Source organism: Microcaecilia unicolor, chromosome 5, assembly GCF_901765095.1.
Source record: "Microcaecilia unicolor chromosome 5, aMicUni1.1, whole genome shotgun sequence".
In the NCBI taxonomy this organism is placed as follows: domain Eukaryota; kingdom Metazoa; phylum Chordata; class Amphibia; order Gymnophiona; family Siphonopidae; genus Microcaecilia; species Microcaecilia unicolor.
The window spans coordinates 37,255,371-37,281,897 of NC_044035.1; the positions used below are offsets into that span (position 1 = coordinate 37,255,371).

Genomic DNA, 26,527 nt, shown 5'->3' on the forward strand with positions numbered 1-26,527 from the left:
AGGTTAAATAACATTGTGTGATTCAGGGGAGCAATTGTAGAACTGGGCGACTATAAATAGTTGCCTAGAGGTTGCCTGGTAGGACCTTATTGCTTATTCTCTAAGGGGGTCTTTTACTTAGGCACACTGGCATTTTTAGCACCAGTGGCATAGCTTGGGGGGGCTTGGGCTCCCGTAGATTTGGCCCTGGACCCCCCTGCTGACTACCCTCTTGACCCCCCCTCCCGCCGTCAACTGCCTTTGCTGGCAGGGGACCCCAACGTCTCTGATGTCAGAGACAGAAAGAAGCCTTTTGCGGGAAGAAGAGGACCTAGGCTGACGAGGGTTGGGGTCCCCTGCCAGCAAAGGTTGACGACGGTGGGTTGGCGGCGGGAGGGGGGTCGAGAGGGTTGTCGGCAGGGGGGAAAAGTTGGTGGTGGTGGTGGTAGTGGCGGCGGCGGTGGCAATGGCGGTGGGGTGGATGTCGACGAATGTTGGCAATGGCGGGGGGGGGGGTCAGCGGTGCTGGGAGGGGCTAAAATGTGCCCATCACCTCGGGCTCTGGACCCCCCTCCCGCCGAAGTCTGGCTACGCCCCTCTTTAGCACGCGTTAAAAATAGGCACGCGCTAAAAGCTAAAGACGCCCATAGGAATACATTGGTGTCTTTAGTGTTTAGCATGTGCCTATTTTTAGCACGCGCTAAAAACATCAACGCACCTTAGTAAAAGACCCCATAATGGAATGTAGGTGTCTGCTTTCCTTTATTAAAAACAAAATACTAGCACAACGGCAAAAATACGCACCTACAATTTAAGCTTGAGCACTTATACCAGCCAAAGAGCTGGCTTGTGTGTGCCTAAATGCTGGAGCTATGTTTAGTTTATTCATTTATATTCCGCATAAAAAACTATGCGGCTAACAGGGAAAGATACGCAGTTCCAGAAAAATTAATACATAAATGTACAAATCACAATTGAACAATAAATACCTGCCTAAAGTTATGCCCATGTCAGTCCCACCTATGTTCCACCCAGACTCCTCCCATGTGTACACCTACCTGTAAAATACACATATTTTGGGAATAGTGCTTAGGCAGAATTTTGGCATATATGAAATATATATGTGCACATGCATGCATATATGCTAATGGCATACGTACATAATTATGGCGTAACTGTTCATCCATTCTTTATAGAACTGCTTTCCAGGTGATTTGTAAATCCGGTCAGCAAATAAGGACGATTCATTTCTGCAGCTGACACAGCTGGAATTAATTGTTCATTTTCTTGCACATTCCCGGTTTCATTTTGCTTCCAGCAGAGCAATGACCAATTTCTTTTTTTTTTGTATTATTATTAATAACAAGAAGAGAGATGGATTTTATCATGTGATGAGCTTAGGAGGGTAGGAAAGGCCTTTAAATGCTTCTGGTTTCTCACTTCATTGCGAGGATGTTTCATGATACTCCAGAGCCTATTAGGCCATGATTACTGACTAAATTATGCCACCGAAGAGAGAGAACCAAAATCATCAAAGAATCATTTCTGTGTCATTCTCAGTCGTTAAAGTGATTCATAAAGCTAACCAGAATGGAGAGGTTGTGCTTTCTTTTATTGTACAGCATCTCTTTCAGATTTTGTTTTCATTGTTGTTCTTAAGTGGAAATAATGAAAAGCCACCTGCAATGCCCCGATTGATTTGCCCAGTCATAATCGCTTTGGAAGTAATCAAAATGTGGAAGCCATTTAATAAATAAAATGACGAGAGGTGATTCACTTATAAGAAGGCTGTGAATGTCGCCAAACTGAGGGAACTCAATTTTGACTCATCTTGAGGATTTCCGCTCAAGAGAAATGTCTGTGGCAGACTTCTCCATGCCTTGTTGACCTGTAGAAGACCATGTATTTCTTGATTAGATGACTGATTGATTTAGCGGATTGATTGCCCACCGATCCTGAGTACCTACTGTTGGTGGATTACAAGAGATATCAAACATGCACCTTACAAATTCAATTTAACATCCCACCAATCCAAGCTCTTTGGTGGAGGGGCTACGAAGTTGGGCTTTTCCTGATGATCAAAACGTTCTAGTTGGTTCATACTTTGATAGGCTATAAATACTGAGTGGCAGTGTCTCTGATGATTAGCAGGTGACTCCTTGAACAATAGGGCAGGTTACAATGCAGCAAATTCATTTATGTTCTGATGTACTTTGCAGGTCCAACAGGAGAACCAGGTCTTCCAGGGTCACCAGGTGTACCAGGTTCGGTGGGTCCCAAAGGTAAAGAATACAATGTCAGATACAATGATCACCGTGAACTTTGCATGGTGAAATTCCTGTTGCATAGAAACAGAAGGGTCAATAGACAGATATTCAGCAGCACTAAGCAGATAGTGCTACAGAATACTTCCTCCAACCACCCTGACACCATCCAGAAAGTACTGGGGTGATTCATGGATAGAGCTTGGGCAGGGATGGAGGTTATCCAGTTGACCGTGATATTCAGAGTGCTAACCAGCTAGCTATCCGGATAAAGTTAGGACAACCGAAAGATTTGTTCAAAAGAGGTTTGGAAAAATTCCTGGAGGAAAAGTCTGAAAAAACAATATTAGCCAGGTAGATCTGGGTGAACCATTGCTTATTCCTTGAAATGAGCTATGAGAAATGTCGGTCTGTTTGTGACATCTGCCGGGTACTTGTGATGCAGCCCGGCCACCTTTTGAGAAAGGGTGCTGGACCTTGGTCTAGCTCAGCATGGATTGTAATCTGTTCTTATGTTCTAAGGCTGTAGACATTTAAGGGTTTGCACACCACTGTGTCATGATTTTTAATCGGGAAAAGCAGTTTATAAATTATTAAATTAAATCAAAAGAGCACATTTGTGTCTAAGCCTGCATGAAACAAGGCAGTTTTCAAACCCAAGGTGCCTGTGTACACTCGACCTGATATTCAGCACTTTTTAAAAGGCCAGAAACAGCTCCTTTGAACAGCACTAGCAGAGGGTGAAAAATGTCATAGCGTATCTAATACTCCCATACAGTCAGGCAAATCCTACATAAGTCCTAGCAGCGCAGCAATTGAGACCGCTACAGCGAAGGCATTAAGAAAGCGTGATACAGTGACGGCATTAAGAAAACGCTCTGTTCAAAGGAGTTTGCCTTTCTTTTTGTGTCTGTCTTCGAGAGCATTTGGACCCCTGAGGCAGGCATTGTTATGCTGAAACACAGCCCGCGTCGGGTCATTATGAATAAAGGACTCCCGATTGTTCCAGGCTTGGAGGCCCTGTTGTGCTTTTTTTCTTTTGCTGTTTGCCAGGTGTAAGTCTGGCACCTAAAAGTTCAGTGCAGAACCGGCACTAAGAGCAATTGTATAGACCACTTGTGTCCTTTATAGAATCACGCTTAGCGCCAATGTATTTGGGTGCTGAATTTTGAGTACCATTTACTGAATCCAGTCCTTAATGTTTAGATTATAGAACTGCCCTTAATTTATCAAGCAACTAAAAAATCCACCTAGCCAGACACGTTTGATTTTGGTAGATTAACTCTGAAAGTTCACCCCACAATTCTTAATATGATCCAAAAAGAAAACTGAAGGATTTTGTAGCTGGAATTCCCTACCTGTATCTCACAGCTGCTTTTTTTTTCATATTCCTTGTTCTTCCTCTAACATTTTACCCCTTTGTGAATGCAAACAAATACTTTGAAAGAACTGTTACACGTGAATCCCTGTTAACAATGACCTGGTCATGTTATACTTTCCTGTACAGGTAACTCCGGATCTGCTGGACCACAGGGCATTCCAGGTAAGTTTCTTGTTTATAATATCACTCCTCTTACTTTGGCCTTGGAGGATTAGGGTTTGTTAGCCACCTTTCTAGTGACATAAGTTCAAATAAGGTCCCCCATAGTGGGGATAGGGGGAGAAACTGCCCCCCCCCCCCGATTACCCAGCCCTAACATAATAGATGACAGCAGATAAAGACCTGTACGGTCCATCCAGTCTGCCCAACAAGATAAACTCATATGTGCTACTTTATATGTATACCTGACCTTGATTTGTCCTTCATTTATTTATTTATTACATGTGCACCCCGCGCTTTCCCACTCAAAGCAGGTTCAATGCGGCTTACATAGTAATTGGGATTACAAAGTATTGGTGGAGAGAAATAAGTTGAGTATTATCGGATTAATAAAAGAAATAGGAATGTAGAAACGCAGGGATGAGGGGAGCAGGAGAAGTACGAGCAAGGGTAAATGAGCAATTGGAGGGGTAGATCAGGCGGAGGGGGATGGGCAAGAGCGAAGGGAGTAGGAGAGGTGTGAGTAAGGGTAGGTGAGCATTGGGGGAGGGGTCGATGAGGCGAAAGGGGATAGAACAAGGCAGGGGCGTAGCCAGACTTCCGTGGGAGGGGGGTCCAGAGCCCGAGGGGAGGGGGCACATTTTAGCCCTCCCCCCCCGGAGCCGCCCCCCCTCACCACCATTGCCGCCCCCCTCCCGCCGCGAACCTTCCCCCGCCGCCGCCTACCTTCACTTTTGCTGGCGGGGGACCCCAGTCCCCGCCAGCCAACGTCCTCTCCGTCCTGCTCCTGCAATGTATTGCAATTTGCTGACGTCCTGCAAATTGCAATACATTGCAGGAGCAGGACGGAGAGGACGTCGGCTGGCGGGGAGTGGGGTCCCCCGCCAGCAAAAGTGAAGGTAGGCGGCGGCAGGGGCGGGTTCGCCGGGAGGGGGGTCCAGGGTGGAATCTACGGGGGCCCAGGCCCCACGTAGCTACGCCACTGGAACAAGGGATAAGCAGGGGGAAATGTGGCGGGAGATGTAGTCTAGGCCGTTGCCATTGTCTCCTGGATATGTGACGAATAGATGGGTTTGTGGGCATTGCCATTTTCCTGTTTAACAGACCTGGAACGACACCTGGCCTGTTAAATGGCACATAGCCGGCTATCTCCCACTGAATATCGCCAGTTAGCGGATAGCCAGTTATATCATATGATATAACCGACTGCCTATTTTTAGCGTGGGTTTTTCCACAGCCATCTTTGGCCACATGTGTAGCTGGTATATCTTTAGTCGGTTTGAACTTAACCAGCTAGTTACATTCAAACCGGCTAAACATAAGCCAGATCTTCAATGTTGGTGGCCAGAACTAGCCCAGCATTCAATATTTGCCAGTAGCACCAACTGTGGGAGTTAACCGGGCCATCTGAATATCGGCCCCTTAAAGCGTCAGTATTTGTTATCGCTTCTAGATTTTGGGAGGGTTGGGCTGCCACGGAGGGGGAGGTGACTGCCCGTGGGGCTGTTATAACTGTTTCTACCCACCGAGGGGAGAGGCATCTCAGGGGCTATTAAAACTGCAGGTGGCTTTCTTTGGGGTTGGGGGAGAACAGCTGTCCGCAATATCAGACGCAAGAAGGAATCCAGGGCTTGAAGGGGGCTAAGCCAATACTGCTGACAAACACATGCTTACATCAAGAAAGTTCTGTAAAAGCAATTCAGAGGACAATAAAACCCAGTTTCCCCCCAAGAAGCTGTTTCAGCTGCCCCTCAGCTTCCCACAGAAGGGGGCCAGCTCTTGCTGTTTCTCATAATGTCTGATCACAGTGATGTAAAGTGCATTCCCAAAATACCTTTACTTTTGAGCTTTACACTCCAGCCAGAAATCCAAACAGCCATGGATTTATAGCAAGCCATTTAATATTAGTTAAGATTTGTAATTTCATAAAGGCCCTGCCAGTTTATTGCTGTTTCCACCATTAGACTGTTTGCAATCTACCTCCCAGAGCTAATATCTAGGGACAAATCAATCCTGCAGCAGGATTGAACAATAAGTACTATATGATCCCCTGGGGTGATATCTAATGCTGCCCAGTTAACCTTACTGCTTAATATTTCATGTGTTCTACAGGTAGTCCAGGCATTCAAGGTTTCCGAGGTGAGGCAGGTCTTCCAGGTCCTAAAGGTAAGCCGGAACTACTGATTAATAATACCTCAGCCATAAATTAAAGCCTATAGGAGGCTGCAATCTATTGTAAGGCCACTAGATGACACTGTTCTGTTTTGTTTGTTACTTACTTTCTGGCCAATATTCAGCCCACAGGAGGCAGACCAGCTAAGTGCTGAAATTTTTTTTGTTGTTGTTGTTACATTTGTACCCCGCACTTTCCCACTCATGGCAGGCTCAATGTGGCTTACATATTGTATACAGGTACTTATTTGTACCTCAGCGATCGGTGCTGAGCCTGAATTTTCAATGCCAGATCATTTCCGATGACCTGCATTGAATATCAGGGGGGGGGGGGGGGGAGGTCGGCCAGCTTAAACTTAACCAGCCAAGTCAATATTCAGTACTAGCCGGTTAAATTTATAGTGGCCAAAGATAGGCCTGCTAGTTAGGCGGCCCAGTTTGGCCAACTATATAGAGCATTATAGCCAGATAACCACTATGCACTAGGTACTAATATTCAGCTGAGATAACTGGCTCTCTCGTGCTGAATATTAGCATTTAGCCAGCTCAGGGCCACCCGGGGGGGGGAGCATGGGGGTCAAAATTCCCCGGTCCAGGGCCTCCAAGGGGGATGCCTGACACCGGGGTCTTTCTCTCTCCCAACAGGAGCAGGAGAGAGAAAACTCCATCGCTGGGCCCCCCCCTTGGAGTCTGGGGAGGACCCGGAGGAGCAGACACAGCAGAATGGCGGGGGTCCCTCCAGGCCCTGCCAGCAGAAGAGATCTTCCTCCAGCGCTGCTGTTCTTCATTCTGCCGCATTGGCTACCAAGCAACTGCTTTTCCCCTCAGGCTGCACATGCTCGGTTTTGAAACCGATGCATGCACGACGTGAGAGAAAAGCAGCCGCAGGGGCAGGCCATGCAGCAGAGTGACGAAGAGCCATGCTGGATGCTGGCGGGGCCTTGTGATCCCCACCAGCCAAGGCATTTACAGTTGCAGCGGGGGGGGGGGGGGGGCGGCAGCAGCAGCAATGATCCTTTTGGGGGCAGTGGTCGACGGCGGCCCTACCCTGGGCCCGACTCAGTCTCTCAGTGCCCCTGAGCCAGCTTAGTACTATTTAACCAGCCAGGAGCCATTCCTGACCACTTAAATGACTGAATATTGGCCTGTTTATTTTCACTTCCTTTTCTGACTGATCCTTCACTGGAGGGATAACTTCTCTCCCTGTCTCAAGGTAGAATACATTGAAAAACCCTGTATACAAAACATATGTCCTGTGTCAGATTCCTGCTGAATCTTGTTCTTAAGTATTTTGGAATAAGCTTAGTTTGGAGCAGAGACCAAAGATGCAGAGACAGTTCCAGCAGGGAGACCAGACCTGAATGAACAATCATTCCAAACTGCTCCAAACTAAGCTTAAGTAGAACAGGAGGTGAAGAAATCCAGAGAGAGTCCAGTGAATGGCAGAAATTGATACTTACAAGGGCCAGTGTTTTGTCTTTCCAGTCACTGACACCCTTTTCAAAAATCAGCCAGGTTGGCCAAACAGTAGCCAATTTGCAAACCTAGACCACCCCCACCTTCAGTAGTTCTGGCCTACAGGATGAAGAGGCCTGAAATGAAAACAGATGAGTGTCATGCAGTGGCGTAGCCAGACTTGACATTTTGGCTGGGCCCAGAGCGGGTGGGCACATTTTACTAACCTGACTGAAGTCGTGACTGCAAAACAAGCAGAGTACAGCCGGCTCAGCCTTCCCCTTCTCTCTCAGTGTCCCACCCTTGCGTAAACAGGAAATGAGGGCGGGACTACAGCTGAGAGAGAAGGGGAAGGCTGAGCCGGCTGTACTCTGCTTGTTTTGCAGTCACGACTTCAGTCAGGTTAGTAAAATGAGTTTTGGATGTTGTGGGCTAGTTAGGGTGGGCGGGCCTGGAGTAAAAGTGGCTGGGCCTGGGCCCATCCAGGCCCACACGTGGCTACGCCCCTGGTGTCATGACATTGAAAGAAGATACATTACGGTTTGGTCTTCTCCCACATATCGTCCTGAATCTCAGACATGTATTACTGAGAATCTCAGACTGAGTGTCATTAGCTTCTCCAATACAGGAAGAGAAATGGATTAATGTTGCTTAGCCATTTACAGTGAGGTCAATATTCAGCTGATGGTGGTCAGCATTTTATTTTTAAATGCTGACCGTCACTGGCTAAATTTGACCCAGATATTCAGTGCCGGGCTCTATCCGGGCACTCGCACTCAGTATTCAAACCTATCCTACTACCCCCGGATTCTATATATGGCGCTCAAAATTATGCATGCAACTTCAAGCACGCGCCCAACTTAATCCAGTAATGAGACAATTAGCGCTGATAATCGGCTGCTAGCAATCAATTTTTTGGCGCTAATTGGCAATAATTAGAATTTACTCAACGCATCTTGCTAGGCGCTATACTATAAGGATGCGCGTGTAAATTCTTATATTTGCAAGCAGCGTTACAGAATACAGCAGATCCGCGTGTAAATTAGGCATGAGGATTTACGCCAGGTCTCAGCTGGCATAAATCCTCGCACTTAAAAGTTAGGCGTGGATCCCAGCGCTACATGTTATTCTAAAACCTTTGCCCAACTCGGGGCACTGTTTATAAAATAGCACACTCTACTTAAAAATTCAGCACAAAGCTTCTTCCTTTGGGGGGAAGAGAATCCCATAATGGTTCCCACATAGCCCGAAATTTGAGGCCTGGAACACTCTCAAGGTTTGCAATACCACAGCGATCCATACGCATCTGCTTTATTAACTGTGACCTCCAAAGTTGTAATAAAGGCCCTGCAGTAGACCTCCAGGCCTGCAGGATAGAGGTAATCCTATAGTATATGGCTATCTTAATAAAACCCCCGGAAGCCCTCTGGGGGGTCTGATGTGTATATAAAGTTATTGAAAAGCAACAGTGGGTCATAAAGTAAGGGAGGGAGGGAAGGGGGGAAGGGGGGGAGAGATAGGATGAAGGTACTGTTATATTCACTGATTACAGACAGGGTGTGAGGGAAAATATTAAAAGAATGTAAATAATTTGTTCTGGTTCGGGGGCACCCGTCTCTGAACCCATAACACTATGTTAGTTTTCTGTTATATGTACTGGTATTGTATTATGCGTACTGGTGTATCCAGAGTTTGTATTACGCTTCATCAATAAAAATCATTTGAACTTAAAATAGCACACTTAACGCTCAATATTTTTCATGCCGATGTTTCAGCACCATAGATAGAATTTGGTCCCTAATGCCCAGCTCCGCACCGACTCTGCCCTCAGACTGCCCCAATACTAACCGACAAGTACTGCATGGGCCAGAGAGGATATTTTATTTATTTATTTATTTTTATTTATTGCATTTGTATCCCACATTTTCCCACCTTTTTGCAGGCTCAATGTGGCTTACAATGTGTCGTTATTGGTAGGTAGTAAATTAGGAGCTAACAATTAGTGTTACATAGAAAGTCACATCATTGCGAATCAAACAGTAAGTATAAGTAGAAAACATTGGTGATAATAGGTAAAGGTAGAGATATCATAGAAAATAGCGAGATCGAAATTCAATCAAGTAGATATAAGCAAGAACATTGTTGAGGTACGTAGGTTGCAATGTATTACTCTCTTTGGTACATTCAATGACACTGTTCCATTAAGTATCACGGAATATCTGCTTCCATCCTGCTCCGCATAGGAGCCTGTCCTGCCCAGTTAATTCCTTTTGACTATTAACCCCCAATGCTTTCAAAATGGGTAAACCCTGAATTTGTCTTTCAGGTGATAAGGGAACTATGGGAGCACCAGGACCGAAAGGTAAGCTTGACTATTAAATTAGTTCATGATGCCATTAATTGCAAATAATCAAAGGAAAGTAAAGCTATTACCGACGCTGTCTGTAGGTCTGCTTTCTCTGCCCCTCGACTAAGTCCATTGGGCCAGACGTAGAAGTGGTTTCTCCCATTATGGCCTTGATGTTATAATAAGACACCTACTGTATATGAGAAGTCCAAAACCCACTTTTTGTAAGGCAACATAGACGCTGGTGTTCCTTTACAAAACAGGCTCCCAGAAACAGGGCCGATTTTAGACGTGCTGGGGGCCCAAGGCAGAAATTAAGGAGAGGACCCCTGATCCCCTCTCCCCCTCCCACCATTGGTACCATGTAGTCCGGGCATCTCTTAGTCTTCTCCCCACCACAGGCCAACTCCCTCCCTTCCCCTCACCTTCCCGGTCTTCTTTAAAATTTATTTCCCTTTTCAGGTGGGCCCTGGTGCTGCCTGCAGCTGCCATGAAACCTTTCTCTCTGCTGTGATCCACCCAGGTGAAAACAGGAAGTTGCATCAGAGGGGGGTGGGGGGCGGATCATGGCAGAGGAAAAGCTTTGGGGAAGCTGCGGGCAGCTTGTGAGGATAGCTGCCACACTGGGGCCCCTCTGAGAAGGGGAATTGATTTTTAAATAACATCGGGAAGGTGAGGGGAAGGGAGGAGGAGACGGAACATGGTGGGGAGAAGGGGGAAGAGATTCCTGGACTGCGGGGGCCCAGGGCAGCTGCCCTGTTTGCCCCCCCCCCCCCCCCCCCAACGCCGGCCTGACCAGAACCAGCCCCCAACAGTGCTCAAATACCCACAAACAAGTTTGCATCTGCTCCGAAAAAAAGATATAAATTAGTGATTGTGATCTATGCATGTAGTCATGTGTTTCATAAAATAGAAGTGTGTATTGTAACATAGTAACATAGTAGTAACATAGTAGATGACGGCAGAAAAAGACCTGCACGGTCCATCCAGTCTGCCCAACAAGATAACTCATATGTGCTACTTTTTGTGTATACCCTGCTTTGATTTGTACCTGTGCTCTTCAGGGCACAGACCGTATAAGTCTGCCCAGCACTATCCCCGCCTCCCAACCACCAGCCCCGCCTCCCAACACCGGCTCTGGCACAGACCGTATAAGTCTGCCCAGCACTACCCCCGCCTCCCAACCACCAGCCCCGCCTCCCAACCACCAGCTCTGGCACAGACCGTATAAGTCTGCCCAGTACTATCCCCGCCTCCCAACCACCAGCCCCGCCTCCCACCACCGGCTCTGGCACAGACCGTATAAGTCTGCCCAGCACTAACCCCACCTCCCAACCACCAGTCCCGCCTCCCAACCACTGGCTCTCTGTCTCTGCTTTGCCCAAACTACACCCTTGGAAATGCTGACACCCAGGCTTTCCATGCAGGCACTTTTACACACATATACAATTGCACCATTTTATTAAAACCCCTTTCCCCGTGTAAAGCAGGCTTTCCACATAGAAAACGTTTTACAGGCTTACCCCCCCCCCCCCCCCCCCGAGGTGCCCTGTTATAAAATCAAGGCCTTTGTGTCAAGCTATTCTTTGCATCTGAGCCACTGGTATCAATCTGCTGTCTTTATCTGCAGTAATATAGTGTGTTAGGCTCACTGTTCAGCCATTTTCAGCTGTGCCTGTGGTTTTATAGCGCGATTACACGGTGCAAAATTCCTTTCCTAGGAATCAAAAGCGGCAATCTGTATATACTGTAAACACACCCAGAACATCTTATAATTCAGCCAGTGAAACAAAAACAATGAATTGAGAAATCAGCCTTTCTTTTATCTATTTAAAAAGGACGATTACACAAAAGTCCAAGACCAGCAAGCTGTGGACACCAAACTACTTTTGACAGAGTTATTCATTTCTGTCTTTTATTTCAGGTGACCATGGAGACAAAGGTTCTCGAGGCCTGACAGGTCAGTGCAGAAAATGTCACTTCTGTGGGAGAGGTGGGAAGACTTATACAGTTACACACAGACAAATTCCAGTCAGAAACGCACAGGATTCAGAAGGGCCTGTTGCTGGCCTTGGGGGAGGTTTTGCTTTTGCCATTGGAAATGGGAGCTGATTACCTCTAACAATTTTACCTCTAACATCAGTGTCTGAATCACTGGATCGTAAGCTCTTGCTGGATCGTAAGAGTTCTAAGGAACAACTGAAGTTACCAAATCGAACTGAATTTGTCACCTGGGGCCCATTTCAATCACATGTTTTTCTGGTGAAGTTTGGAGTACTGCAGGGTCTATTGTGTCCCCTACACGTGTTTATCTGCATTTGCCACCCCTTAGTCAATTGTTACTGGAATTTCAGGTAAAATAGATCATGTATACAGATGGCTGGTAGGGGGGGGGGGGGGGGGAATTCTATAACTGGCACTCAAAAACAGCCGCTGGAAAAGATGGGCACTAAGCAGTATTCTAAGGGCGTGCTGACCCTTTATAGAACAGCGCTTAGTGACGAGTTTCTGGGCGCCAGGCTTATGCCTGCTGAAACCTGGTATAAAGCTTGGTGCCCAAGATGGCCGCTCTGACTGATTATTCTATAACACTGTGTGCAACGTTTTGGAACGCCCCAACCCTTCCATGCCCACGCCCCCTTTTTGGTTACGCACTATGGAATTTGGGCTCCCAGTATTATAGAATAGAGCCAGAAGGTGCGCAAATCCTAATTAGTGCCAATTGACGTCAATTGGTTGTTAGCATCCAATTATTGATAGTTCACAGCTCATTAACCAATCAAGTTGCGTGCACATCTCGGGAGTACATCCAAATCTGAGCGTCATACATATAATCCAGGGGGATAATGTTCAACTATTTTATCTTGCCGTGATGAAGATACGTCCATTAAAAGTTTCACCAACAGTCTGCCTGACGTTGCCTCCTGGCTGAGGGAAATTGCTCTTGAACACAAAGCAAAGCCTTCTGGCTGAGCAGGGAACAGTTAGATGGCGTTTGGAAGTTCCTGGTGCTTGCCGGGATGCAAACTTTGGGCTTGACCATAGTCCGTTATTGATGGAACATCAGTTACACAGAATTAGAGGGCAATGCTTTGGTCCTGGTAGACAAAAAACATACCACAGTAAAAGTAACAGTACAAGAAAAAGCTTGTTCCAAACGCATTGTGGAGCTTCTCCTGATCCTTCAGTTCATTTCAGAGCAAAGTCCCACAGTGCTTCTTCGCTGCACTAGTCTTTTTCTCTGGAAAATTTCCCCTCCAAAATACAGGAAATCAAACAGATGCGCTATCTTAGGATTGTGCAATGTGCAAACAGACCTAATGGTCAGGGTTTTCTCACTTTTCTTTTCTTCATTTTAACCAAGTCTTTAACGTGGCCCAATGTGTTATAAATATACTACTACTACTACTTATCATTTCTATAGCACTACTAGACGTACACAGCGCTGTACACTTGAACATGAAGAGACAGTCCCTGCTCGACAGAGCTTACAATCTAATTAGGACAGACAAACAGGACAAATAAGAGATAAGAACAAAGAGTTACAAGATTCCGGAATCCAAAGAGTAGCAAGATTCTGTGCAGAATCCCAGAGAGTAGCAAGATTCCGCAATCCCAAACACTACTACTTATCATTTCTATAGCGCTACTAGACGTACGCAGCGCTGTACACTTGAACATGAAGAGACAGCCCCAGCTCAACAGAGCTTACAATCTAATTAGGACAGACAAACAGGACAAACAAGAGATAAGGGAATATTAAAGTGAGGATGATAAAATAAGGGTTCTGAACAAGTGAATAAGGGTTAGGAGTTAAAAGCAGCAATATGATTCCTCTGAACTGTTCTATCAGGGGAGAAAATCTCCAGCTCTCTTTACAGTATACTGTATCTAACCTATTAATTCCTTAATGTTAAAGAGACTTCAGAGTTCAATAGCCGTGTATGACAAAGATATTTGTTTTAATTGTACTTTCTTGCCTTACAGGAGAACCAGGTGCCCGGGGATTACCTGGCCCTATAGGAGAGGCAGGGGTCAAAGGCTCAGCAGGTACATTTTCTAGACAGGTGTTTCAAAACTTCAGGCGATCGTTAAAGTCCTATCTGTTTTGCAAGGCCTACCCTATCGGCCCTACTTAAATGCCTCAACTCTGCAATGCATCAATACCTTACATCACATTGGACATTATATATTCCTTTATTTCCTTGTCCCCTTTTGTACCTGTTTACTCTAACCTTACCTAACCCTTATTTTAAATTGCATTTGTTTAACATCTACCGGACTTGGCGATCGCCTTTATGGTATTATGTAAGCCACATCGAGCCTGCTAATGGGTGGGAAAATGTGGGATTAAAATGTTACAAATAAATACATTAATTAATTAAACCTGCTCATCCCGAGCTACGTAACAGCATGTTTGAAAAGAGGACCAGTTCTGATCCATTTTTCAGGACGCTACTATCACTTGCAATAGGAAGCTGGGATTTTGGAAACAAACATCTGTTTGAGAAACCAGTCCTCTTGGTTTTAGATTTTAATGTGGTAGAAGCAAAACCAGTGGCGTACCAAGGGGGGCGGTGGGGGCGGTCCGCACTGGGTGCACGCCGCTGGGGGGGGGTGCAGCGCGCCTGTTGGCCGAGTCCGCTCGTTCCCTCCCTGCTGCTCCCTCTGCGCGGAACAGGTTACTTCCTGTTCCGGGGCAGAGGGAGTAGCAGGGAACGAGCGGACTCGGAGCCGACAGGCGCAAGGCACCCCCCTCCCCCCCAGCAGGTAAAAATGCACCCGGGGGGGGGTCGTGCTGCACCCGGGGGGGGGTGTAACTTCGCCGGGGGGGGCGCATCGGCGATCCGCCCCGGGTGTCAGCCAGCCTAGAAACGCCACTGAGTAAAACCACCAGAGGGTGGAAGAGAACAGAACTAGGTACAGGAGTGGGAACAGAACCAGGCTCTTCAAGAAGCAGACCCAAGGCGTCCAATGTATAAAGTATGGTTTTATTGAAAGAAGACTCTACAAGATTGTAGTGCCGAAACAGGGTACCTTGTAGAGTCTTCTTTCAATAAAACCATACTTTATACATTGGACACAATGTGGTACTATGATAGTGTTACTAGTGTTATCCGGGCACAACATTCCTGTCGTAACATCACAATGGTACCACAACAGGAGTCGCTCTCATCAGTGGCAAGAGGCAAATTTGTCACATTGGCATATCAAAAGTAGAAAAAGGAGGGCCTAATCTACAAAATAGGGACTGCTTTTGAAAATCACAGCCTTCTGTGGAAAGGGATAACAATGGTCCAGAGCCAAGGCAGGCTTCTGGATGAACTGAAGTGGTTTCTTTGCTAACTCGTGTGTTTTGAATAGGTGCACCTGGACCGGATGGACGCCAGGGTCTAAGAGGTATGTAATTATTTTTTTACATTACTCTATGGAATGACCTTGCAAAAGACAAAAACAAAGTCAGCTATTTATAGCATTAGGCACAAATCAATCTACTGTACTTTGGGAGACTGTATGTTGGCATGCTGGAGTCACGTGACTGACTGATGGGGATTACATGAATTGGTCGGTTTTGTCCAGTAGAAACCCACCGAAGTGGAGAACTCTGAGATCCCATGGGATATAACAACAGCAGAAAACAAGTGGGAAATCGACCATGGACTCCAGAAACGAGAGGGACAAAACCTTGATACTTCTTATAAGATTTATTGATAAAAAGACTCGACAAGGCACCAGTGCCGTAGCGAGGGCAGCTGACACTCGGGGCGGGTCGCCACTGTGCACCCCCCCCCCCCCCCCCGGGTGCAGCACGGCGCACCATCCCCCCTCCGGAGCGCACCACCACCCCCACCACCCCCGGAGCACGTACTTACATGGGAAAGCGGCGAGGGAAGGGCGGGAGGGCCGAACTGCCCCGAGTGCATGTCGCTGGGAGCTGCGTCGGCTCCGCTGGTTCCCTGCTCTCTCTGCCCCGGAACAGGAAGTAACCTGTTCTGGGGCAGAGGGAGCAGGGAACCAGAGGAGCCGACACCCCCCCAGCAGCGTTCACCCGGGGCGGACCGCCCCACCGCCCCCCTTTCCTACGCCACTGCACGGCACCATGTTTCGGCCTACAGCCTGCCTCAGGAGTCTGTTGATGACAAATAGATGACAAAATCTCCAATGTAGTATCTTTTTCAATGCAAAAAACGTTAAAGAAGGGTCTTGAAAAAGACCGTAAAATAAAAGTCAGTGCTTCCTATAGTCGCATAGCCGATGAATCAAATTTGGAGCCCACGGTCGATTTCCCACTTGTTTTCTACTATTGGTCAGTTATGTTCCATTCACACGTGAACCGATTAGACATTATAAGTCGCTTTAACATCCTGCATTTATAAGGAAGACTTCCCTCCTTACATGATTGGAGAATGATAGAATCTAACTCAAGCTTAATCTCTAAGGGGTTCTTTTCCTAAACTGCAGTAAAATGTGGCACACCCTTAGGTGGGTCTTTCCCACGCACTAAGGCCACTTTTACCACAGCCAGAAAATGGGCAATTTTCCATTTTTTCCAATTAATGGTCAGGCGCTAAGATTTCCATTAGCGTACGACCATTAACAAATATTAGTGAGTGCAGTGGCGTACCAAGGGGGGGCCGGTGAGGGCGGTCCGCCCCGGGTTCATGCCGCTGGGGGGTGCCGCGGCGCGCGCCTGCTGCGAGAGTTCGCTAACATCTCTCGTTCGCTGCAGCTCCCTCTGCCCCGGAACAGGTTACTTCCTGTTCCGGGGCAGAGGGAGCTGTAGCGAAAGAGCAAAGTTAGTAAACTCGCAGCAGGCATGCGCTGCGGCACCCCCCCAGCGGCATGCACCCGGGGGGAGCTCTTTCGCGGGAGGGGTCTTTCACCGGGGTGGTCCGTGCTGCATCGGAGGGGGGCGCTGCACCCGAGGGGCGGGGCGCCGCCCCAGGTGTCTGCCCCCCTAGGAACGCCACTGAGTGAGTGAGCTCTTTCTGCCACCCATTTTGTAGGTGGTTAGGGTTTACACGCTAATCAGTTAGGGTGCAGTAATGTAGCTGCACTGATTCATGCTGTCATGCCCACTCTCCGCCCCAGGTACTATCTAGTTTCTTCATCTGTGCATATTTAGGGGTCGATATTTAAAGTGGTTTAACTGGCCAGAAATGGCTCCTGGACAGTTTAATCTCTTGTTCAGGGCTAGTCGGGCATATTCATCAGCATTTAACTGGATAATGCTGCTGAAAATGTCAGCTTAGTGCCCAAAGCGAAATGAGCTATTTGGAGGGCCTTCCAGGGGCGGAGTCAGCACTTGGCTGGTAAACCACATAAACAGAACCACATAAAAGTCAGTCCTATCTTTATATATAAACTTCTCTTACTGACCTTTAAATGCATCCACTCTGCAGCCCCCTATTACCTCTCCACTCTCGTCTCTCCTTACATTCCTCCCCGTGAACTCCGCTCTCTGGACAGATCTCTCTTGTCGTCCCCCTTCTCCTCCACCGCTAACTCCAGGCTTCGTTCCTTTTCTCTTGCGGCACCTTATGCCTGGAATTGTCTTCCTGGACCTATACATCTAGCTCCATCTCTACCTGTTTTCAAATCCATGCTGAAAACCCACCTTTTCACTGCTGTTTTTGGCTTCTAGCCACTACTCAATTGCCCTCCCCTTGCTCCTTCCTTCCTTCTCACCCAGTACTTCCCTCACCCGTAACTGTCTTGTCTGTCTGTATTATTTAGATTGTAAGCTCTTTTGAGCAGGGACTGTCTCTTTGTGTCAGGTGTTCAGCGCTGCGTGCGTCTGGTAGCGCTATACAAATGCTAATAATAATAATATGGTGCCCCATAGCTGATGAAGTGCTGAATATTGCACTTAACCAACTAGGGTTTCTGGCTCCATAAACCTGGAAATTCAATGCTGGAGCCAGGGCATGCCCCCGGCATTGAATTTTCTGGCATAACGCCAGCGGAAGTCAGCAAAACGCTGCGCACTGCTAGCTGAATATTAATCCCATAATTTGTACTATTCAGGACTTTACTTTTAAACAGAAATAAATGTTTACTGCAATTCTTTCTAGGAGAAACAGGACTTATGGGATTAGCTGGACCCCGAGGCCCACCTGGTCCGGCAGGAGATGCAGGATTAGCCGGTGAGTCATAAGAAAAAGTTAATTTATTAAAAAAGAAAACACAGAGCTGCTTGCTTACTAATTAGGAGAAGGATTCACAGAACAAGCTGAACTTAAAACAGAGCAGTAAGGCATAGCGCAGTAAGGAGCAGAAAGGTGAATCTTAGCCTTAGTAACTGTCCGATAGAAGAGTTCATTTTGCATTTGTGTGGATCTGTCACCGTTACCACGGCTAGGAATTCAAATACCCAGCTCAGTTCTCCATAACCTGGCAAACCAAGAACCAAGCTCCAGTTTGAAATTAAAATTCATCTGAAGCCCTTTCAGCTCTGGGGATGCTGAGTTTGATTTGTAGTTTGTGCACTGGAAAGATCTATTTTCTGAAAAATAGATTGGGGTTAGATTAAGTTCAACCGTTTCTGACTGACCTTTCATGACTGACATTCATGGGCCTTGTTTACTACTAGTTCTAGTACCACTAAGACAGATTGATCTTCAAAGCAGCAGATCAAAGGTCTTGGCATACCGGGACCTTTTTCTTTCCCCAATTCATAACCACATCTACTGGATCCAAAACCTACATGAATGAAAAATATCCCACACTAGGCCCTTCTGCCATCAGTGCAATGGTTAGAACAGCAGGCCAAAGAGCCAGAGAAGCCAGGGTTCAAATCCCACCAAGGTCCTTAAGACCTTGGGCAAATCACATAACCCTTCATTGCCTCAGGTACAAACATAAGAGGCAATGCTCTCATATAATTAAGCACCTCAGTGTTGAACACTAATTCTATAAGGACATATGCAGGACGTCAGACTCACAGAAACAGAAGCCTGCACAGCCTTCTACATGGAATGTTGCTAGTGGAATAGCAACATTCCATGTAGAATCTCCAATAGTAGCAACATTCCATGTAGAATCTCCAATAGTATCTATTTTATTTTTGTTACATTTGTACCCCGCGCTTTCCCACTCATGGCAGGCTCAATGCGGCTTACATGGGGCAATGGAGGGTTAAGTGACTTGCCCAGAGTCACAAGGAGCTGCCTGTGCCTGAAGTGGGAAGCGAACTCAGTTCCTCAGTTCCCCAGGACCAAAGTCCACCACCCTCTTCTGTATTTGTTATACTGCTTGTTTGTTTGTTTTTTAATTGAAAGAAGTCTTTATTCAGAATTGGGAGAGTTAACAAAATGCTTGCAAAACAAGTAATTGTCGATATAATACAGACATTAGTTAGCATTAAGTATCAATCTTATAACGCCTGAGATTAAACTATGTAAAGCTCCCACAACATAGTTAACAATATTAATAAACTTCTGTATTTATGTAATTGAATACAATTTTCCCCCTATCCCCTCCCTTCCCTACCCAACAAAGACGAAAGAAAGATATGAGAGGAAAAAGAAAAGCAAAGATAAAAAAATGTTTTAAAACCCTACTCGAGAACCCCCTCCCCCCACCTCCAACATCAACCATCAGCACGAGCAGTTAGAAATAAAAGGGTGCCAGGTAGCTTCCCATTTAGATATTGCTTTTCAGCGCTTTGCCCAAAGTCTTTCCATTTCGCATATGTACCATAGCTTATTAAGCCACTTAACAATGGAGGGTGCCTGCCAGGACTTCCATGAAGCAGCCAAAACGACCCTGGCCGCCAACATAGCTTGACGAGCCAATAAAGATTGTGAAGTGGTCAGGCCAGGTGGTTTCTTAGAAAAGAGAAAAAAATTCAGGAGACCACTTTAGGGGCTTGGAGAGCCACCTCTGGAGTCTGTTCTGTACCGACTTCCAGAAAGCAGGAACTGGTTTTTTGAGATCCTGTGACTTTGTTTGACCACGTGAGGTGTTTCAATTATAGAATACAAGCATTGGCCAGCCTCTGTACACCTACACTTTGGCAGGCCCACTCACACTATGCAGCTAACCAGGGGAGGCCTGACCATTAGGCCACCTGAGTCGGAGGCCTCAGGCAGCCCGCTTTAGGAGTGGCAACTTAGGGGAGCGGCTTCGTGGCGTTTTACCTGGTCACTGCGACTTTTCAAGCCAACAGCAGCAGCGATTCCCATATGCTGCCCTGCCACCGCCAGCACCCGCCTCTTCCCTTTACTGCGGCCACCTGAAGTAACTTCCTGTTTCGCCCAGGCAGCCGCAGTAAAGGGAAGAGGCGGGTGCCAGCGGCGGCAGGGCAGTGTATGGGAATTGCTGCCGCTGCTGGGTTAGAAGGTTGCCGTGACCAGGTAAAACGTCGGGGGGGAGGGCAGCATCTCAGCCGGGGGGGGGGGGGGGGCGGATGGTATCTCGGCTGGGGGGGGGGGGCAGTAAGTCAGATGGCATCTTGCCTTGTGCTGGCCCTGCCTGTAACTTTTAGCATTCTGTAAGTTACACACGTGAGTACTGCTCCTTCTAAGCCGTGGGGGGCGGGGTCTTCCAACTGCATTGCTGCCAGTAGGAGGCGATGCTTGAATATTGTATTTTCATTCACTAGGGACAGGCAGGTTCCCTGGAGTCCTGCAGAATTTGCCTGTCCCTCACTGGCAGGATTGTAGGTGGAGGGACTCCTACTCAGCTTAGAGGGAACCAAGCACATAAGAGGGTAAATTCTATAAGTGGCACCTAAAAATCAGTGTTGAAAACTTTACATGCTGAGCGCTATTCTATAAAGGGCATATGTCCTTTATAGAATAGTGTTTAGGGCGTAAACCGCGCCTAACATTAGGCGCTAACAATTATGCCCGCTAAAAGCAGGTGTAAATTGCCGGCACCTAAATTAGGCGTGATTCGGCTGAATTCTGTATGTATGTGCATAATGTTGGAATACCCCAGAACAACCCCAAAATCCTGCTGGCCATGCCCCCAAAATGTTTGCATGTGTTAGGATTTACACGTGGATTATTATAGAATACGATCTATGCATAGATCCTAATTAAGGCCAATTAGCCTTGCCACAGAACTGCAAGTGCCCAGTCATAGAATTGCCCTGTTAGATTGTACGCCGTCCAGGGGTGGGGAAATATCCACTGTACCTGAATGTATGTCGCCAGGGGCGGCCCAAGACAATCTGTTGGGCAGACTGGATGGACTGTACAGGTTTTTATCTGCCGTCATTTACTATGTTACTATGTATATGTATGTTACCACCCGAAGTGAGGTATGAGCTGCCACCCTGGTTCCTCATCCACTGCCCCCCACCATGATCTGACATCTCCCCCTTTCCTTCCCCAACCTCCTTCCCTGAATTTACCTTTCCTTTTCTTGTTTTTCAAAAGGCGGAGGCGACAGTGGAAGCAGCGATTCCCATGGGCTGCCCTGCCACTGGTCCCAGCCCCGTCTCTTTACTATGGCCCACCTTCAAGGAAACAGGAAGTTATGTCAGAGAGGTGGGCCGCGGCAGAGAGAAGGGGCCAGGACCGGCAGCAGGGCAGCCTATGGGAATCACTGCTGTCGCTGTCAGCACCGCCTTTTAAAAAAACAAGAAAAGAAAAGGTAAGTTTGAGGAAGAGGGTTGGGGAAGGAAGGACGGGGGTGAAGCCACCTCAGAAGAGTGGCGCCTGAGGCCCCTTCCTCAGGTGGCCTAATGGAAGGGCCACCACTGTATCTTGCCTTGAGCTACCAATGAAAAAGACTGAGATAAATTTAAATAAATTGACTTGGTACCTCTGACATTCACACTGAGTGTCACAGACAGTGATATGACACACTATTCATATAAATTCATCTACATTACTGAGAGTTTTTTTGGGGGGTACCGTTTCAAATTTTTGTATTTTTAAGGAGGTTTAGGGGGTTTTTTTTGCCACTGATTAAGCTACACAAGAAAGGTGTATATTTGAACACCTGAGTATTCAGAGGCCTTTCCCTCCTTTTTGAGCTTTTCATGTTAATTGGTGAAGATTGATTTGGGGTTTGCCATATTTGCACTGTGTAATAGGACATGGAAGTTACTGGAAGTGGCCTCGCAGATGGCTCACAGTACAATCATTCTTAATTCAAAGCACAGAGTTAAAATTTTAAACTTCAAAAAGTGTGACTTAGCCACTCAGAGGGACCAGGCCACATCTCAAATAGATTCTCACTGCAACGAGTTAAGTGATGCTAAGCATTAGTGCCCAAGCCGAGAAAAGCGAGGATATGCACGTAGCAGTCAGGAGCTCTAATGAGGCCTCTCCAGTACAAATGGACTGCGAAGGAAAACACAGTATAAAAATGAACACGTTTTGGCAATTTATTCTTCAGTGGTAATGCTGGTTACAGAGCCATCTTACAGAAATAAGAGACTGTCATGTGCAAGGTGATGGATGCATCTGATTGGCTGATGCCTTCATCATGTTGTGTGACCTCATCATCCTGCCGACCCTTTGCAGGCTGAATTAATTCTCAATGCCTCTTTTGACCAGGGGAGGCCGGCCTGTGTTGTGTACTGACTATTCCAATTCATTTAGCTGTTTGCTTTATTGCATAAAATGTCAGTGTTGTAATTTGTAGATTAAAATGCATTCGCTACCCTGTGAAATCATCTATAATTTATTCCCTTTCACTGCAGGGATTCCAGGATTACAAGGACCTCCAGGCAAGTGGTTCCATATCCCTGCACAATTTATCACAACTGACAGCAATAGTAACATCCCACTGTCCCAAACAGTTCTCCAGTGTGAAGACTTTTTTTTTTTTGCACATTAGAAAATGATAGTATAATGAAATGGAAGCTGGCAAAAGTAAGCACTGTCGGATCCGTCTAAATTGCCCGTTTTGCAGCCTAAGACACTTCTGTCATCTCTTCCTTCCTCGCTACTAGGGGTCCTTTTATTTTTGTCCCAAGTTTTCTTGAATTTTGAAGTTTTAGTTTCATGCGGGGTTTTTTTCAGACTTACTGTGCCATCTTTTGTAAGCAACATCAAAACAGTTTACAGTAACACAGCAACAATAAATAAAAAACAACAAAGCAGTGGAATCAAATGCATTTATTGGAACAATACCCGACGTGGTAATGCTAATGCATATCAGTTCAGTTGGAAGTAGCAGATAAATGGAACTAGATTTTTGGAACTACTAGTGTGTATGATATATTTACATACACTTTTGATAGTTTGTACCCCTGACACAGCCTGAGGGCGCAACGTGGCCACATCGGGTATTGTTCCAATAAATGCATTTGATTCCACTGCTTTGTTGTTTTTTATCTACTGTTTTGTAAGCAGTTGTGTGCCTTTTTGTTTTTTTTGTTTTGACACAGCAACAATAATAAAACACAAATGATTAATAGAGGAATAGAGGAGGACAGAACAGAGAAAGAGAAGTGAAGCTATCTTTAATTTTGCAGCTTCTCGGGCCCTTTGTTCTAGAAGGAAAATCTGTTGGAATGGGCTTCTTCTACTGTTTTGTGTAACCTGAATGGTAGTCTTCCACCTACAGTCATGCCAGTGGGGGCGGGGGCGGTTGCACTATCACGCTTTCAATAGTGAGAGACAGATAAACTCTGCAGGACTCCAGGGAATAGCCTGGTCCTAGTGATTGAAAACACAATATTGAAGCACCACCCCCTACTGGCAGCAATGAGGTTGGAGGGCTCCCACTCAGATTAGAGGGAACACTGGTTTCTCCTTGTGCATTATTTACACCTTTCAAGTATTTCAGTGTCTTTATCATATGTTCCTTTTGTTTTCTCTCCCTTAAGCCTTATCTCTTAGAACATTCTGGGTTGCCTCTGTTCTTTCTTTTTAACGCCTGTTCCTCCAGACATGAAACTTCCAGACAGAGATATGATAATCCATCCCCAGTGCCGTAGCGAGGGCGGCTGACACCCGGGGCGGTTTGCCGCTGCGCACCCCCCCCTCGGCGCATGCACCCCCCCCCAGAGCGCATTCTTACCACTGGTGTAGGAAAGGAGGCGGGTGGGAGGGCCGCTCCGCCCCGAGTGCACGTCGCTGGGAGCTGCGTCGGCTCCACTGGTTCCCTGCTCTCTCTGCCCCTGAATAGGAAGTAACCTGTTCCGGGGCAGAGAAAGCAGGGAACCAGCAGAGCCAACACCCCCCCCAGCGGCGTGCACCCAGGGCGCACTGCCCCACCGCCCCCCCTTCCTACGCCACTGCCCATCCCTCATCCTATGCATCCTTCTATCTTTCGCCGTCGCCTTTTCTACCTGTTGGCCACCATAAGATCATCACATATAATCATACCCAAGTCCTGCTCCTCTTTCATGCACAAAGGTTCTTCGCCCCCTAAAATGTACCATTCTCTCAGGTTTTTGCAGCCCAAATGCATGACCCTGCATTTTTAGCATTACATTTTAGTTGCCAAATTCTAGACCAAGCTGAAAAGCAAACTGGCTGGGAGGTCTCCAGGACAGCCCTGATCTGTGAAAACCCCATTGCCTTATTGAAGTCAGTGGAGAAGTAGCAGGTTGCTCTAGGGTAGGAAAAAGAAAAGAACTTGAGGAAGGGAAGTTATCTGAGCACAAACTGTTCTCTTACTGTGTCCTAAGGAGCTGCCAGTAACTCCCAAGGGATCTTCTCTGTGATCCCAGGGCAGCACAGTAAACTGTGTTCAGCAGTGGTCATAATTAACAGTTACAGGAGAGAATAAAATGGTATAAGACTGAGCCAGTTCTGCATCTGGAAATAACTCACTGGGTATTACGCCCTTCCAAAGAAGGATCTTGCTAAAAAGAAAAACATTAAAAATACTGCCAAGTGTTTAAAAATCTATTTTGTAAAGTAACTGGAAATAAAAGGGTTAACTGTGTGATTTGTATTGCAGGGCTTCGGGGTGAGCCAGGGCGACCAGGGGCAAAAGGTGAGTCTGATCTCTCACTGAAATGGATAGTTTCCATTCTGCAGTTTCCTCATAATTAACATTTGCTGGCCAGTTCCACTGGATAGCTGGATCAACAGCGCCATCTAGTGGACACAGGAACAAAAACAGGAACAAATGGGTTTCCTAGATTTCTCAACCGCCGAGCACCAGAACAAGCCTGAGAAGCTGAAATAGCAGAGAAACCCAGTTCCAGGCTTGAGATTTTGGGACAGTCCTGGTTTTGAGCTTACATCCCAAAGCACGGTGGGTTTTGTAGTGCCTGATCCTGCTCATTGAAATCAGGGCTGCAGCTCCCATAATGCACCAGGGTGGGGTGCTCAGAAAGCCAGGACTACCCTAAATCTCCAGCCTGGAACTGGACAATTTGGCATCTCACAGTTTTCCTGTATTGTATCAGACACAAGAGTGGACAGTTTTTGCAAGAAAAAGTTATTGCTTCTGTTGTCAGGAAGTATTTTTTCACGGAGAGGGTGGTAGACACTTGGAATGCCCTCCCGCGGGAGGTGGTGGAGATGAAAACGGTAACGGAGTTCAAACATGCGTGGGATATGCATAGAGGAATCCTGTGCAGAAGGAATGGATCCTCAGAAGCTTAGCTGAAATTGGGTGGCGGAGCAGGTGGGGGGAAGAGGGGGTGGTGGTTGGGAGGCGAGGATAGGGGAGGGCAGACTTATACGGTCTGTACCAGAGCCGGTGATGGGAGGCGGTACTGGTGGTTGGGAGGCGGAAAATACTGCTGGGCAGATTTATACGGTCTGTGCCCTGAAAAGGACAGGTACAAATTCAAGGTAAGGTATACACATATGAGTTTGTCTTGGGCAGACTGGATGGACCATGCAGGTCTTTTTCTGCCATCATCTACTATGTAACTATGACTGTTTTTCTGCTGTCCCCTACACAAAATTTCATTTTGCCCATTGCATTTCCAAGTTAATTTTGCTTTATTCTCATTCAAAATGTTTCAAAATGTTCCACAAACAGATTTTGAAATGTGACCATCCTAATACTCTGAGGCTCTAAAGCCCAAAATGAGCCATCTGGAGGATCTAGCATTATATAAGTCTAGAGAAATAAAAAGACCCATGTGGTTTAGCCAATTATAGCCTGCCAAGCCTCAGCTGCATGTTCTAAAGTATACTGGTTGATTGCATGAGCAAGGTTTGGGTAGGCTACCCAGGGATCAACCAGTAGAAGGAGGCTTGGGGGGGGGGGGGGGGGAGAGGCAGGCAGGTGGAGGTGGGGAGAAAAATGTTTTATAAAAGGGATGGATTTCCAGCATCATGTAGATGTCCTCAGTTTACTACCATTCCTCATTTTATTTATCCTCTTTCTAAAGAATAATTTTGCATAGCAAAATGTGGAGTTTGTAAGAGGCAAACGGGCATTTTTCGAAAGAGAAGGGCGCCCATCTTCTGACACAAATCAGGAGATGGGCGTCCTTCTCTCAGGGGCGCCCAAATCGGCATAATCAAAAGCCGAGTTTGGGCGTCCCTGACGAGCATTTGGCTGACTTGGTCTATTTTGTTTTGCGACCAAGCCTCGAAAAGGTGCCTGAACTGACCAGATGACCACCGGAGGGAGTCGGGAATGACCTCCCCTTACTCCCCCAGTGGTCACCAACCCCCTCCCACACAAAAACAAAAAATTAAAAAACATTTTTTGCCAGCCTCAAATGTCATACCCAGCTCCATGACAGCAGTATGCAGGTCCCTGGAGCAGTTTTTAGTGGGTGCAGTGCACTTCAGGCAGGCGGACCCAGGCCCACCCCCACCCCCACCCCCTCCCCCCCACACACACCTGTTACACTTGTGGTGGAAAATGTAAGCCCTCCAAAACCCA

The 26,527-nt window shown here is 46.8% G+C and overlaps 1 protein-coding gene across 3 annotated transcripts in view; it reads left to right on the forward strand.

The window, feature by feature from the left end:
- Window positions 1–26,527, forward strand: part of COL17A1 (collagen type XVII alpha 1 chain) — a 169,466-nt gene that overhangs the window by 75,864 nt on the left and 67,075 nt on the right. For all 3 annotated transcript variants that reach the window (XR_003942098.1, XM_030202785.1, XM_030202786.1), the window contains 10 exons: window positions 2,199–2,261; window positions 3,751–3,786; window positions 5,896–5,949; window positions 9,737–9,772; window positions 11,682–11,717; window positions 13,745–13,807; window positions 15,122–15,157; window positions 17,833–17,904; window positions 22,419–22,445; window positions 24,632–24,667. Coding sequence is in view for 2 of the 3 variants with exons in the window: in XM_030202785.1 (XP_030058645.1) it covers window positions 2,199–2,261; window positions 3,751–3,786; window positions 5,896–5,949; window positions 9,737–9,772; window positions 11,682–11,717; window positions 13,745–13,807; window positions 15,122–15,157; window positions 17,833–17,904; window positions 22,419–22,445; window positions 24,632–24,667 (459 nt within the window). In the remaining variant the exon portion in view is untranslated. The remainder of the gene's footprint in view (window positions 1–2,198; window positions 2,262–3,750; window positions 3,787–5,895; window positions 5,950–9,736; window positions 9,773–11,681; window positions 11,718–13,744; window positions 13,808–15,121; window positions 15,158–17,832; window positions 17,905–22,418; window positions 22,446–24,631; window positions 24,668–26,527) is intronic.